The 14,945-nt window shown below is 42.7% G+C and overlaps 1 protein-coding gene across 2 annotated transcripts; it reads left to right on the plus strand.

Moving 5' to 3' along the window:
• Nucleotides 1-961: 961 nt before the first annotated feature.
• LOC116385504 (carboxypeptidase Z) lies at nucleotides 962-7,121 on the plus strand. Of its 2 annotated transcripts, none has more exons than XM_031851018.1 (11): nucleotides 962-1,103; nucleotides 1,574-1,603; nucleotides 2,138-2,512; nucleotides 3,814-4,041; nucleotides 4,135-4,367; nucleotides 4,757-4,918; nucleotides 5,071-5,229; nucleotides 5,398-5,533; nucleotides 5,767-5,906; nucleotides 6,103-6,202; nucleotides 6,515-7,121. In XM_031851018.1, exons 1-11 carry the CDS (start codon nucleotides 1,022-1,024, stop codon nucleotides 6,874-6,876), a joined length of 2,007 nt encoding a protein of 668 aa, XP_031706878.1. In that variant the 5' UTR covers nucleotides 962-1,021; the 3' UTR covers nucleotides 6,877-7,121. The 2 variants fall into 2 exon arrangements, with proteins under 2 accessions (XP_031706878.1, XP_031706879.1); XM_031851019.1 differs by having other exon boundaries at nucleotides 3,817-4,041.
• Nucleotides 7,122-14,945: the final 7,824 nt, after the last annotated feature.

Below are 14,945 nucleotides of genomic sequence, written 5' to 3' on the forward strand. Positions count from 1 at the left end.
AGCCAGAGGGCCAAGCTTGCTATCGAGATACTTAACCCAGGGGTCCTGCGCCCGCCGGCCTGCCTGCATGATGAATAATCATGCCTCCCATTGTGCTAATTCAGATCAGCTCACCTTGAAGGAGAGAAGAGCCTATAATGCTCCTGGCACATCAATTCAGGATGAAGAGCCGTTCACTTGATGATGAGGTTACATTGATGGAAATCAGGTCAGGTGGCAATCACTTCGGATGAGTCTTGAAAACAAATTAATGAATTCTCTTGACAATCAAAAATTTTGTTCCGTCAAATGACATTTTAAGAATCATTGTTCCATTGAGGATCATTTTAATAAAGTGCTTGTTTGCTTACTAGTCTTTCGCAGCTAGTGGATGGCTGCAGCTCACACCATCTCTCAGCTGCAACAGACCTTCCTTCCGTTTGCTTTAATGTGGATTGTTTTGGCTCCAAGATGGAGTTTGATGGTAAAGTTTGACCCAAATAAATCCAGATTTAATCATCAAAAATGTCCTTTCAGACACCAGTAGGTGGTGTCACAACTATGGTCATTAGTGTTAGCCTAAAACTCAGCACTAGGATGTATCTTTGAGCACAGAACAAGTCATTTCAACACTATAATAAGTGTGGCCCAGTTTGTGCATTCATTGCAATATCCAACAGAAACAATCAATCACAGGTCACAATTAGCGGAGATGAAGCATTCATTTTATTACAGAGTCAAACAGTCTCCTGGAACAAAAACTCTGCCTCCATGCTGCCTTTTCAATTCCACAAAATCTCCGTTAATGTTTGCGCATATTTCCAAAATCTAACGTTTACGTTGTCATTTCCACGCAAATGTCCTTATTTCACCTCAGAGCCACCTCCTCTGTAACTTGATAGTTGACCGTAATACGTGTAATGAAGTTCAGGGAAGTTCAGGGGGAATTTCTCCAGACTTTTGGAAATTGACGCACACACCCTCTGGCTGCGTGTGCGAGGTGCCACATCGAAACGGAATAGCGCTATATAACCACGGAAAAATGAGCATCATGCTGCTAATCCTTCTGCAGTTGTTGGTCCTTGTGTCCTGTGCTCCTCCACGGTGTGATCCGGGATTTCGAGGTAAAGTTCTTCAGTTTTAAGCGATGAGATACTTTTATTATTATCATTATACGTGCATCCGGAACCTGCTGCAGGAATTATACACATTTCCTTGTGCAGATTGTAGTGTTATAGATTCAGAAGCTGACTTTGTGCAGTAAAACTTGTAAAAAAATGCTTCAAAAAGTAACTTTTAAAGGAACAAAACGATCTGATTAGATGTTGGCCTACTGATTGACGTGGTACTTATATTCCAGATGAAAGCATGCTTTTCAACGTCCAGGATTAAGATTTACAATATTGTCAAATATGTTGAACTTTCGTGACTTAATGATACTTTTGTAGAGGGACAGGCATTTCAGAAAGCTGCAGAGACACATCAAGCAGAGTACTTTGTAGGCCACTTCTAAAGCATTTCTAAAGAGACCACTCTGCCACCTAGTGTCTGCCGCGGTGTCAAGCTAATTCTGACATGCTGATGTGTCTTGCAGGACTGTGCAAGCCAACAGTGGAAGAAAAACGTAAGTACCCCTGGGGCCCTGGGGCTCGGAGGAAGAGTGATGTCTGGCATTAACTTTTTGTTATCCAGCTTTGCTTCACATTGCAGCAGCTGATCATCTCTCTTGATGTTTGAGCCTAAAATCACATATTTGTTTTCACACCGGTGAATGATCAGGGTCTAAATCTCCCTGATAGGTCGAGTGTTTGTACGGTTGCATCCCTGTGAGTCAATGTTTTTAACAAGAAAAAGGATGAGATCATAAGTCTCACCGGGCGTAATCTTAATGGAATCTGGTCCGAAAGCCATAAGACACATCGTGTGTATTTTTAGATGATCAATGACGGTCTGAAATATTCATATTCTAATTTCCAGAGATAATAGAAACATTTGGAGCTGGATGATTGAAGACAGCAGAGTGAGGCTCATCATTAAGTGTGTGACAGATGGAGATACACGTCTGGATCCCTGCAGAAAGATTGATAAAGTGAGATTGCTCATCAATTACTTTTAAAATGTTGCTAACGTATCAGATTTCTTCCCCCCACCATCTCAGCCAAATGCACAGATGTGTTACTGTCCTACTGCGACGACATGGCCTACACACAGACCATGTTCCCAAACATCCTCGGCCACAAGACCCGCGAAGACGCCGAGGCCGGCGCCGAGTACCTCCTCATGAGCGTCATCGAATCCCTGCTCGGGGGAGAGTGCAACCCTGAAATCCGCATGCTGGGCTGCTCTGTGTTGGCCCCACGCTGCGAGAAGGGGAAGATGCTGAAGCCCTGTCGCACCACCTGTGAGACGGTGCATAAGAGATGCAGCCACGCTTTCGAGGGGATAGAGATGGCTTGGCCCTACTTCCTGGACTGCGATCGCTTCTTTGTCAGTGAGGAAGAGGGATGTTATGACCCACTGGAGGGCCTCAGAGGTGAGAACTAATTAAAGTACATTGGTTTTGTAACCTTGGTGACCTGACCTTTGTTTTGGGTATGACTAAATATATATATTTCGTTTTTTACCCTTTGTCTTCATCAGCAAGAGAAACAATGAGAAAGTGTAGTCCTTTGAGCAGGCATCTGGTTCGCACACATGCTCATGTGGCTCCCCTCAAAATACAATCCAACTTGAATGCCTTATTTCCCCACATAAACCCTCACTTACAGTGGGTCCTGTGGCTATTGTCCTCTGTTTTTATTACCAGCCTAGCCGTACAAATGGCGCCTTAAATCACCACAGAATAGCAAATGATGTCTGACAGTATTTTCTAAAAATTCTTGAAGTCCAAAAACAGTTTCTAAAGATAAAGAAAGGTACTCTGCTGTCACTGAAAGCAGAAATCCTGTGTGAGCCATGTAAGAGCATGGACAGCAGGAACGTAAGCAGCACTGAAGGAACCTATTTGAGCATTTAATCAAATATTTTAGTATTTCTTTACAGTCAAATTTGTTCACAGCTTTAAGAGTCTTGAAATCAACCAATAAAATGAATTATCTTAACCTGTACTACTACTAAATGCAAGTGTCTCACTTTTTATTCTACTGCAAAACTTTTCCAGCCATGTTGAATTTAGTTCAGATGTCTGGCAGCAGGTTTGGACTTGATAATTGTTCCCATATTCACATTCATCTCAAACTGATTTCCTTGTTTCTGTTTTGATATCATGTGACCTCTTCCCACAGTGATCTCTCAACAATGTGTACGTAGCGTGCTACACAGCACATACACGTGTAGCAAATCAAATCAAAAAAGAGAAGAAGAGGGATATGGCTGCTGTCTCCATATACAACTGAACTCATATTAAATGGCAGAGGGTCTGTTAAACTCGCAGGCTCTTGTTTAAGAGGAAGAAGATTGAGCCTATGATAACAGTTTTACATTGTGCAAAACATTCACTTAAATCAGTAGTAGTCTCCTCGGTCATTTAAATCTGGCAGCACGAAGGTTTAATGTGTTCCATGTGGTATTGGAGCTATCATTGTTTTTTGCTAAGTGTGAATACAAAAATAAGGGCAGACATCTGCCAGTTTACCATTTTCATGTGTCAGCTTTACTGTATATCGACTTTCCACACTCTTTTTTTGGTTTCTGCAGTACATACCAGACTCTTCAAACAATCTATTTATAGCCTGCCGGCCTTGCAAGAATGTACACAGCATTTTTGTTTGATGGATCTAAAATGTGGCTAGTGACAGTTAGATCTAATAGCCCATTGATGTTTTGTCTTTACAGCAGAGCAGGATGGAGAGGCCGTTGACAACATGGAAATTCTTTACCCTGAGGAGCCCGCCACGACGATGCAGTTCACCTATCACACCAACGCTCAGATGATCGGCATCTTGAAGAAAACCGAGGAACAATGCTCCGACATAGCGAGAACCTACAGCATCGGCTGTAGCATGGAGGGCAGGGAGCTGCTCGTGATAGAGTTCTCAAACAACCCCGGCCAACATGAACTGCGTAAGTAAAGCGTGTGTAGTGTGTGTAGATAAACTACATTCTTTCTCATCATCATCATCATAAACCAGTTGCTGTAAATGTGACCCTCTGTAGTCGAGCCAGAGATAAAGTACATCGGCAACATGCACGGAAATGAAGTCCTGGGTCGCCAGCTGCTGATCTTCTTGGCTCAGTACATGTGCTCAGAGTATCAGCTGGGGAACGAACGCATCCAGACCCTCATCAACACCTCTCGCATCCATATCCTGCCCTCCATGAACCCCGACGGATACGAGTTGGCTGTTTCTGGACTCCAGGACAATAACTACAGTGATGATGAGGAGCAGGTTGGTTCTCCACCGTCACACACGTTTATCGCTGTGCAGTTTGAACCGTGTTTGTTTCCTTAAATGTCACGGTTAAACAGCATGCAGAATATACCTGAGCTGATAAGATAGTTGGATACAATGCAGCATGAGTGCAGAGCATTTTCAAAACAGGAAGCATGCATTTACATGCACATGTTTATGGAACTGTTGCAGTTCTTGTCCAGATATCTGATGAATGTCATGTAGACTGAAGTGTTGTAAATAGATATACCAGCAGTAAGCCAGTTGCTTTATGCATCATACTGTTGGAATTAGAAATCCAGATAGTCTCTTAAATCATAAATAATTAAATTAATAATATTCCTCATTGGCTAATTTTCTGAAACACCAATGTGTGACTTCCTCAGGGTCCCAGATATGATTCTTGGAACATCGGCCGGAGCAATGCTCAGAACATCGACCTGAACAGAAACTTCCCCGATTTGACATCCGTCGCTTACAGCCGACGCAGACAGCAGCGCTACCGCACCGACCACATCCCAATCCCAGACTATTACTGGTTTGGTAAGGTACAGTATGAATCCTTATCAATAAAGCTCACGAAGTCAGTGCATGATGTCTAATGGGTGACATTATTGAAGAACCGCTCTACCACTTTAAATCCAATAAACTTGATTTGTTTCATTTCTTGGTCCAAATAAGTCTTAATGCTGCAATCCAGGTTGCACCAGAGACTTACGCTGTCATGAAATGGATCCGATCCATCCCGTTCGTGCTCTCCGCTAACTTCCACGGTGGGGACCTGGTGGTGTCCTACCCCTACGATCTGTCCAAACACCCGCTGGAGCGCAACATGTTCTCCCCAACACCGGACGACAAGGTGAGCGGGCTATGAAAGTGATCATGGCCCGTATACATCCAAATAAAACATACTTATTTTCCCTGCGTCCTCAATCTTGGACATATTTAAAAAACGTAATGTTTATCTTCTCATTGTCTGTTATGAACTTCAAGGAGAGAAATAACCCTCAGGTTTTTAATTCCTCAGGTATTCAAGCTTCTTGCAAGAACATATGCAAATACCCATGAGACAATGTCCAATGAAAACGCCCGGTGTGGATCGTCTCGTGCAAACAGTCAGAAAGGAACTGTTAATGGAGCGCAGTGGTCCAGCATTACAGGTGGTGAGTTGAATAAGTGAAAATTATCCCTCAGTAACAGTGTCTTAGTGTTGATTTCTGACTCTGAAATGTAAACGAGATGTCAGATGAAGCCACTAGGGGTCGCTGTAAGACCAGTCATGATAGAAAATCAGGGAAGCGGTGAGGAGGAACCCCTGAGAGGTGGAGGGTGAAAGATCAGCACGGTTTCTCATAGATTTCTGGGTAAAGCAGTTCTGTTTTTGTCTCTCTATCAGGCATGCAAGACTTCAACTATCTTCACAGCAACTGTTTTGAGGTGACTGTGGAGCTGGGTTGTGATAAATTCCCCGCTGAAGAGGAATTGTTTACCGGCTGGGAAGAAAACCACGAGGCTTTAATCACATTTATGGAAGCGGTAAGAACATGATTATGGTTCAGTTTTTCAGCCTTCTTGTTTCTTTGTTGATATTGTGATGTTTGGTTTCGACATGCTCTGATCAAGTACCAATGTGTTGGAGCAGTCAAAGGTTAGGGAATATTAGTGGGTTGGGAAACAGCAGAACATACTGTATCAGCACAGACAATCATATCTGTCTTGTGTTGTTCCTCAGGCCCATGGAGGTATCAAAGGAATCGTTAAAGATGAGGAGGGAAACGCCGTCACAGGTGCACGAATATCAGTCAGAGGAATACGGCATGACATTACCACAGGTAATTAATATCAGCTGCACACAAGATGCACCATTTTTCACAGATGAATTAGCCAAAATGATCACAACATGACTCAATTTGTTCTATTAAGGGGCCCTCCAGCCATTTAGTATCACACTTCCATAAAGTTATGGGACTTTGACAGATAAAAGAGTGGTCAGTATTGGGGTACAAGTTGTACACTTCCAGTTTATAGCACTGGCTTTCCCCGTGATGACTGTAGAGTAAAATGAGTGGAGTGCCCCTTCAAATATGTCCCACTCCAATACAAGAATGTAAGTCCAAACACTCTGCCTCCTTCTTCCTGCCCAGCTGAAAACGGAGACTACTGGCGCCTCCTCATCCCTGGCATCCACGTCGTGACCGCCTCGGCTCCTGGCTACTCCAGAAGCGTGAAGAAAGTCCACCTGCCTCGTCACATGCAGACAGCGGGCCGGGTGGACTTTGTGCTGCAGAAAGCTGCGCTCGAGCTCGACACGCAAGAGGAGGATGACGCCGCCATCCTGTCAATGGGCACCTACGACCGCTTTGACCCGTATAATCAGTACGAGCGCTACACCCTGACGTCGGATTTGAGGCAGAACCGCGAGGAGAGGGCAGAGAAGCCCTGGTGGTGGAACTACTTTGTCCTGCCGGGAGGCCCTGCACCGACCTGGCTGCTCAAACACTATTAGAGAAGAAGAAGAATATCTATTTCGAATGTAAACACACAAAACAAGCTATCGTATAAAGAATGTGCTGCTTTTTATTGATGTTACACTGCAGACATGTGTAAAAGCTAGCTGGCTGGCCTTCATGTTAGCTTTGAGCCTTTTATCCACAAGTGCTCTATTTGGTCCCAACATTACTTCAGTTAATACAAGAATGTAAAGAACTTTTCTAACAATTTTACAGTAGAAATAAAGAACTTTTGTATCAATTATTGTATTAAATCACAATGCGAGTCCTTACAGCTGCACTTAAGCACTCTTTCACATCTTGGGAAGGCAAGTTTATTTGTTCAGCTACTTTCAAACAAAAACATTAAAACAATTATTGTGGGTAATGAAACCAGGTGGCCATTAGGGGGCAGGCTCAATCAACTTCTGGCGCAAGTTATGCAAAACCATGAGGTCTGGTTTTTCTTCCACACAGTGTACAATACAACATATGAGCCCTTAGAATGAAGCATTATATACTTGGGGTCATTATGACATTAGACATATGTCAATAAATGGTGGTCCAATCAAAGTGTTCCACAAAAAGCAAGGAAAGAAAAACGTTTTGTCTTCATCCATGTCGTAATGATTGTCTTGCTTCCTCTCAGCTTTATCTTGTGACTCCCTACTGATCTAATTACAGACTTTTAAAACCCTCCTTAGAGCAGATGCAACCTGCAAGTAAAATGTTCCTTCATGACCTGATTAATCCCAGATAATGACTGAAACTTCTGTCAAAACTGTGTTTACATATCCTCCCCCCACACACCTGAGCAGGAAAGATGTTTTGTAAATGTAAAACGTATTTAGTTGCTTCCTGCTGTGGAAAGCTAAAACATTGGGATATAATTCATGATTGTCAAGTAGAATGGGTATTTTGTGAGTCTATTAAAAACAGAGGTATAGTGTGCACCAATTCAATGCATTAGCATGAAAAAAAGAGCAAAAGCAAAGTGTATTGTGCTGCAACCAAGCCGGAGGATCTGCTTGATGGAACCGAGACGAGAAGAAGGAAGAAATAAAAGGTTAACAAGCTCAGCCAAATTCATCTCGTGCCAAGTGGACCCAATCTTGTGGACACAAGATCGCCTCAATGAAAAGTAGTACAAATTGGAGTAAAGCGTGCTCGAGCGTTGCCACCCCCAGGGTCCAGTGAAGTCCCAAATCCTATAAACAAAACAGCTCTTTCTGTAAGGTCGTGAAAGAAGCATGGGAAAAGCAAATTACCCCCGCGTTAAAGGTCGAGGAATACCATTACACAATCGCAGAGATCAGTCCGCTCCGTGAACTAGTTGACCCAACAACGAGTCAGTGAAAAAAGCACATGATTTGGCATCAAACCCGCTCAGCCACACGGCCGAGGAGAGACCTCCATCTACAGTAGAGCCAGGAAATACCCTGTTTCATATGGTTTTATTATAAAATAATTCTTGCTTATTTCTGCAAAATCATTTTTGCCATCTTAAAGGCTAGAAATAGATATTTATCTATGCATGTCTGAAGTTGCCATTGAGACTACTTCAGATGCTACATTAAGAGAAGAATACTTGAAATACCTGCAAGAGTTGCGTTTCTTTTTCTTTTTCAAACAATCAAGGTGTCATCTCTATAGTACATACAAGACGGGATTTAATGACATTTGCTGTTCATGAACATTAGTTCAAAAAAGTTTCATTGTAATTTACTCGTCAAACACTCGTCCTTATTGCCCTGCCAAAGAACTTGCGGATTCTCTTCAGCCAGCTCTCCTTAACTTCAACTGATGGACCTTCATCAGGTGACCCGTCAGCGGCCGGCGTCTCCTCAGCGGGACTGGCTGCACCATGGCTGACCAAGGGTACAGCTGAGCCAGAAGCGTCCATAACTCCAGCAGCTGCTGCTCCATCAATTGAGCGAGGCGTATTTGTAATATCATCATCACAGGAGCAGGAAGCGGCTGAATCTGCTCCATCTGTACACGGTGGGGCTGAAGCCTCGTTGTCAGAAAGAAGTTCCTTTTCTGATTCACCCGTTGAGCAGAACAGCATTTTATCGATGCACTTGTTCACACTGAATCAAAGAGGACAATCAAGGGATGAGTCAGGCCATCAGAGTGCAAATCTAACCAACCACACTGCTACCGGACACAGTAACTTACTAGCTGGTGTCCAGATTGCCCACCAGATGGGCCATTGTGATGAAGGGCTGCTGGAGAGCCTTCTCAGGAGTGATCCTCTTCTCAGGGTCCGTATGGAGAAGGGATTTCAGGAGTCTCACAAACGCTCTTTGGTCTTTCAGCTCAATGGATTCCTGCATCTCTGTGTCGAGCTGGATTTGAAACAAAGTATTCTGTTAATCTGCTTCCTCTTAGCGACACAGCAAAGTTGTATTAATGAATCATTTCCTCATGAAATGGAGCACTTACTGTTATCAGGCCATCCAGGCTTTCAAAAGACCTCTTCCTTATTTGAGGCTCAATGCCGGTGTCACACTGGTATTCCCTCTTGGTCTGCAGGAACCAAATATATGAGTCAGATACTTCTTCCTCAGTGTGCTAACCATTTCAAAGAGCTGTAGTCTAATTGGCAGACAACAGGTTAATAACGTACCTTCAGGCACCATATTGGGCTGTCAAAGTGCTGGTTCACCTTAAAGTATTTGTGGGTGTAGTAACCACCACTGAGCAGGTGGTCAGCTGGCTGGCCCAGTGTGTCAACCATGTCTCTCATCTGGAGAGAGGATGTAAAGAATCGCATCAGCCGACATCCCTACATCAAATGTGTCTGGGATAGTATGTAACATTTAAATCCAGATGCATTTGGCTACTTACAGACTGGTACTCGCAGTGTATGGAAAATGGGTGGTCGGCGAGGTACATCCACAGCAGCATGCAGCCGAGACCCCACATGTCTATGGCCTCGGAGACGGGGAGACCCAGGGTGACTTCGGGTGCCCTGTGTTTTGCGCACAAGAATCACAAGAGCTGTTAAACACAAATGCAGCACGACGCAACCTCCGATAGATCATGTTTGATCTTAAACGCACACAACTGCAGACATGTTCAAAGAGAGGAGCTCTGTAGATTGAACCTACCTGTAACCCAGAGGTTGGATTAAACACCCACGTGCATTCTCGGAGGTGTAGAACGACACACCGAAGTCTATTAGTTTCACCCTGAAGGGCTCACCAGGGTGATCTGCCAGCATTACATTGTCTGACTTCAGGTCGGAGTGAACCACACCGATGCCTTTCAGGGCGTCTAAGGCCGTCAGCAACTGCAGAGACAGAGGAGGGAATGTGGACGATTGTGCGGAAGAGACACATTCATGAGCACAGAATGTGTGTGCACAGGCATCATGCTGTTTAAATGTACAAGTTTTGAAATATCTAACTTCTTCCTATTCTGATTGAGCATATTGCCAGTACTTGTTAACAGGTATCAGAGCCGTTACCTGCTGTGCAATCGGCCGTATCTCACTGAGAGACAGCGGCTTGCAGCGTGTCTCTTTGAACAGTTGAAGAAGACTCCGGTCTAGCATCTCAAAGACCAGACAGGTTTGTCCTTTGACTTGGAAGTTTTCAAGGAACTGGGCCACGTTGGTCTTGACTGGGTCAAGAGCGGCCACTGCTTTGAGCATTGTTATCTGTGGAGGAAAGAAGAAGAATTACACAACATGGTATCAGCTGCTCATTTCATAAAATCTAAGCAAGACAATTTGTCGAAAAAAGATGATTACCAAAAAGAATGAAATGAACCTACCTCTCTTGCATTGGCTAAGCTATTCTCCGTTTTTAAGATCTTCAGGGCCACTTCCTTTGATGTGATTAAATTGACACATCTGGCTACTTTGCCAAAGGACCCTTCACCAATGAAGTCCTGAATGAGGTAGCAACCTGTGCTGCTGTGCAGTATGTCGCTCTTTTGCACCTCTGAGCTCTTCTTCTCATCCAAAATGGCTGGCAGAGAAGCAGGACGTGGAGAGGAAAGGACAGGAGAAGGTGCCAAGATCATTACACAGCACTTTTTCACAATCTTAATCTGCAGAATACTTTCAACCGTCACATCAATGTAGAGGAGTAAAAACATTTTTCTCTGAACTGTAGTGGATTAGACGTGTAGCCTAACATTTAAATACAAGCGTCCTATCAACAGTACTTAAGTAAATGCAGTTAGTTACTTCTGACCACTCTGTGGGTGTTTTCACTTCATCTTACCTGCATTGTCTGTTGTGAAACAGCTGGCTGAAGGTGAATTTAATGGCATTTTGACAAAACTAATGTTTTTTCCGAAAGTGCGTAACCTTTAACTGAGTCTTTACCAAGTCGGTTTGTAGGTAGTGAAAAGGTTTCAGCTTGAAGGTAAACTGACCATTTGACCAGCTTTATAGGATTTAGCATTCTGTGTGTCATGATGTTCCATTCTAAAGACCGTTCCATTCTAAAGACCATTCCAATGTGATGTCACATGTGTGTTAATGTATGTAAACTTTGCACTTAATATCAACGTCACATCATTTCTGTTGTGGTTTACACAAAGCAGTAATACGTTGTATTTTTATTTTGGGACCCCCACCAGTATCCTCCCATGCCACAAACTTCTCTGCTGTGTCTTTTCTCTGTGTAATTGTCAAACGGCCCTTAAATGCAAAATACATACATCACACAAAATATATATTCATGTGTATGTGCAGAGATAATTAAGTGACATGTGGCAAAGACTCTTGCAGCCACTTTCAGGTCAGAGGTCAGATGTCAGCCTGTCCCAAACGAACAACGTGTTCTGCTTTTTGTCAGTTTACTGCTGCTTTACATTCAGATGGCATGTGGCCAACAATAGGCTCCACTCTGTTGTGTGCTGAGACTATTTATCACAAACGGGTTCAATTCAGTTGCCGGCACAGTTATGGGAAAATACAATTTCTGCTTTTTAAAAAACGTTGTCATTTCAGAGGTCAGTTTTTCTTCACAATTACGTTTAATGATGGAGGGAAATTCAACTGTGCCAAAGTACTTTTACAGGTGAGGTCTGATGAGGTGTAGTTTGAAGTTTGAGCAGTTTGAAGAGGCCAGATTGGGAAATACAAATTGACCTACAGTAGAGTAACAGGCTAGTAACTGTATGTGTCAGGGGTGTTAAGAAAGTACACTTTAGCATCGCAAGTTTACTTTTGTATATAGTTTAGTGATACTGGATTGAGTCTCAAAAATACAATCTATTTTTTTATTAATAGTTGACATGATGCTACAGGCACTGTGACAAACGCAAACACAGATCCCACTGCAGATCTAATTGCATGGAGAAGTAAACTTTTTTCTCTCCGATTTGATGCATCTGTTTCTAGGTCCAGTGTTTAGCATTTTCTTTCTCTTTATAAAGATCTTGAGACCAACAGGACACGATAGAGAGGCGGCACAGGTTAGCTGGTTCAATACCAGTTCTCTTCCCTTTGACTTCTCTTTTTTATTTCTACTGTTTTCTTTTACGCATTGTAATTTTATGGATCAGCTGAACATTCACTGACTTTGGAGGTTATTTTTGCAATGCTTCTTTTGGTTGCTGGACACCAAGTTTCAGTGTCTTTGTTTTACATTATGCACATAATGATTCAATGTGTACAGATTCGATTTAATCACATCACATCAGAGGACCAAACTGGGTGTTCTCGTGATTTAAAAGCTATATCCTTTTGCCTCGGGGAAAAAAATTGCACTCAGAAATCAAATAAATATATGATAAACTAATGCTGCCGACATGAAGAGATCCAAAAGATTTACACCCAGTACATGCCTATAGATATCTGACAGGTATGCTCTGTAAGAATCTCACAGGTGGATTTTCTGACATTTTGTGAGAAAACTTACTCGGCTTCAAGTCCAGTAAATGTATCTGTCAGTTAGCTAAGAAAAGATTGCTTCATTGCTCCACAAATTAGCCTCTTCAAGGAATGTTGAAACTTGACGTTAATGCCACCACAATCCCTCCCACAGAAGGTCCGGAGTGATGGGACTGAAGTCTAAACCAAACACTGTGTCAAACAGGCCTGTGCCTCTCTCTGGATGAATGACCGGTTTTACTTGTCACATGCTTTTTTTTTTAGAGTAACATACGCCAATTCCGTATCGGATTGACCCTGTTTGCTGTTCTGGGACCAGTTCCTCGAGTCGCCCATGTCAGGTGGGGTTGCTGGCTGGGTCACCAATTACTTGGCGAGGCTGAGAAAGTAGCATAGAGTCGCCCTGAGCTGCCATATTGTATAAGCATCATGCAAGTAGGTAGGTAACGCCTCATTTCAGTTCAGTGAAGCTGGTCTCAAAGGAGCTTTAATACGCTTATGTCCTACTCAAGATCAGTTTATAACTATGACTATTAATGAACGCTCAGTCCACCATGTGAACATAGTGCAACCAGGTGCCAGTATTGCAGTGGGGGGTTACTTTTATTTCATTCATTTATTTTATGACTCTCATTAGCGGAGAGACGGAGAGGACAATATACTGTAGAAAAGTGAAAAAATGAATAAAGACACACACAAAAAAAAATCAAGCATTTCCATCAGCAACAAAATCACAAGTAGTTTTACTGGAAATTGACATGCTGATTGCTTTGTGTTGTGCCTTTGGCGGTAAAACACTTTTCACATGAATTCAAAATAATCAAAAATGCTAAATAATGGGTGCATCCTGGGGCACATGCACTGAACCAGCGAACACTCTTTTGCTCCACTTACTCCCTCCGTCTTTCCTCTTTAAGATCATTTTAGAATTGATACAAGAAGATTTGTATCCATGAACAGTGGTTTCCCATTGTGGGAACAGTCAGTTAAGATACAGCCCATGATTTCAAAAACAACTCGTGTTTCTTGTTAGCAGCCACAGGCTTCATAACAGTATGAAATATAGATTGCAGACTTCTTTCAGTTCTTCCTGCTTTTGAGTTTCACAAAAGAGCTTTTTCTTGTCGTCAAGTGCAAAGTGGATCACTGTAGAAAATGTAATTTATATACGTATATTGTCTTACCTGCCGACAAAGTGAGCATGCAAAAGTGTTGACATAAGCTCATTATTTTGCTGTTTTAGGGCGTAGCACTAGTTGGCTTAGTAGACATCTCCATGTAGAGCTAATTCTGATATGTTTTTGCCGTAAGGTCAAGGTTGCAACTTCTTGTTTGTTTCTTTACAGCAGCCTGAGAGGACCGATTCCCTGTCACAAGTGTGTCCTTTGGAAAAGTTAAAGATTGCTCCTGTGAAGTCAGGATTGCATTCATGCTGTTACTGATTCTTGTATAGCAAACAGTATTCTTTGACGTCATTCAATTCCTTCTTCTTGACAAACAAAGTAACAAGAATTTGTCTCTTTCGAGGAACAATTACACATCGTCCAGAAAAAGCAACTACATTTCAGTAAAAAAAAAAATTCTCAACACCTTTCATTCATAAACTACACCCATGTTTATTGAACATCGAGTTAATACCTTGTATTATACTCTCAAACATCACACAGTACTGAATTCTCAATTCTCTTATGGGCCCTGCAAAAACTCCCATAATTGCAAAAACAGCATTTCATTTCCTAATAATGGCTCAATGTCAAGTCCAATTCAGTCTGCTTGTTAAGCGGCAGCAATTACCGAATCGTACATGTGCAGACAACTCCTCCGGTGGGTGATAATAAGCCACTTTCTTTGTTACAGACCCTGAACAAACTCGGGGGGGAAACACGTGAAGCAAAGATAATGCGACCAGTCGAGCGTGAGTGTGTACAAAACCCCACCAAACGTTCTTGTAGAAAAACCCCTCAGCTATGACAGAAGCTGGTCCAACTGGGTTAAGGTGATTCCACTTTAATAGTGTTGGGATCCCGAACCACAACAGAATATAACAATAGAAAGTACAGCTGCCCGATTGTGAGTCACTTCCTTTATAATAAGAGGCTGATTGACTACTGGTGTTTATGAACTTGGGAGGTACGTCGAGGATTGGAGAGTTTCTTTGTTGCGTTGTGCTGTTGGTATATTTTGGGTTTCTCCTTCAGCGTGACGGTCAGAGGCCACCCTACAAAGAGGCCA

The sequence above is a fragment of the Anarrhichthys ocellatus genome, unplaced genomic scaffold (assembly GCF_004355925.1).
Source record: "Anarrhichthys ocellatus isolate YVR2014 unplaced genomic scaffold, GSC_Weel_1.0 scaffold11, whole genome shotgun sequence".
Taxonomy (NCBI): Eukaryota; Metazoa; Chordata; class Actinopteri; order Perciformes; family Anarhichadidae; genus Anarrhichthys; species Anarrhichthys ocellatus.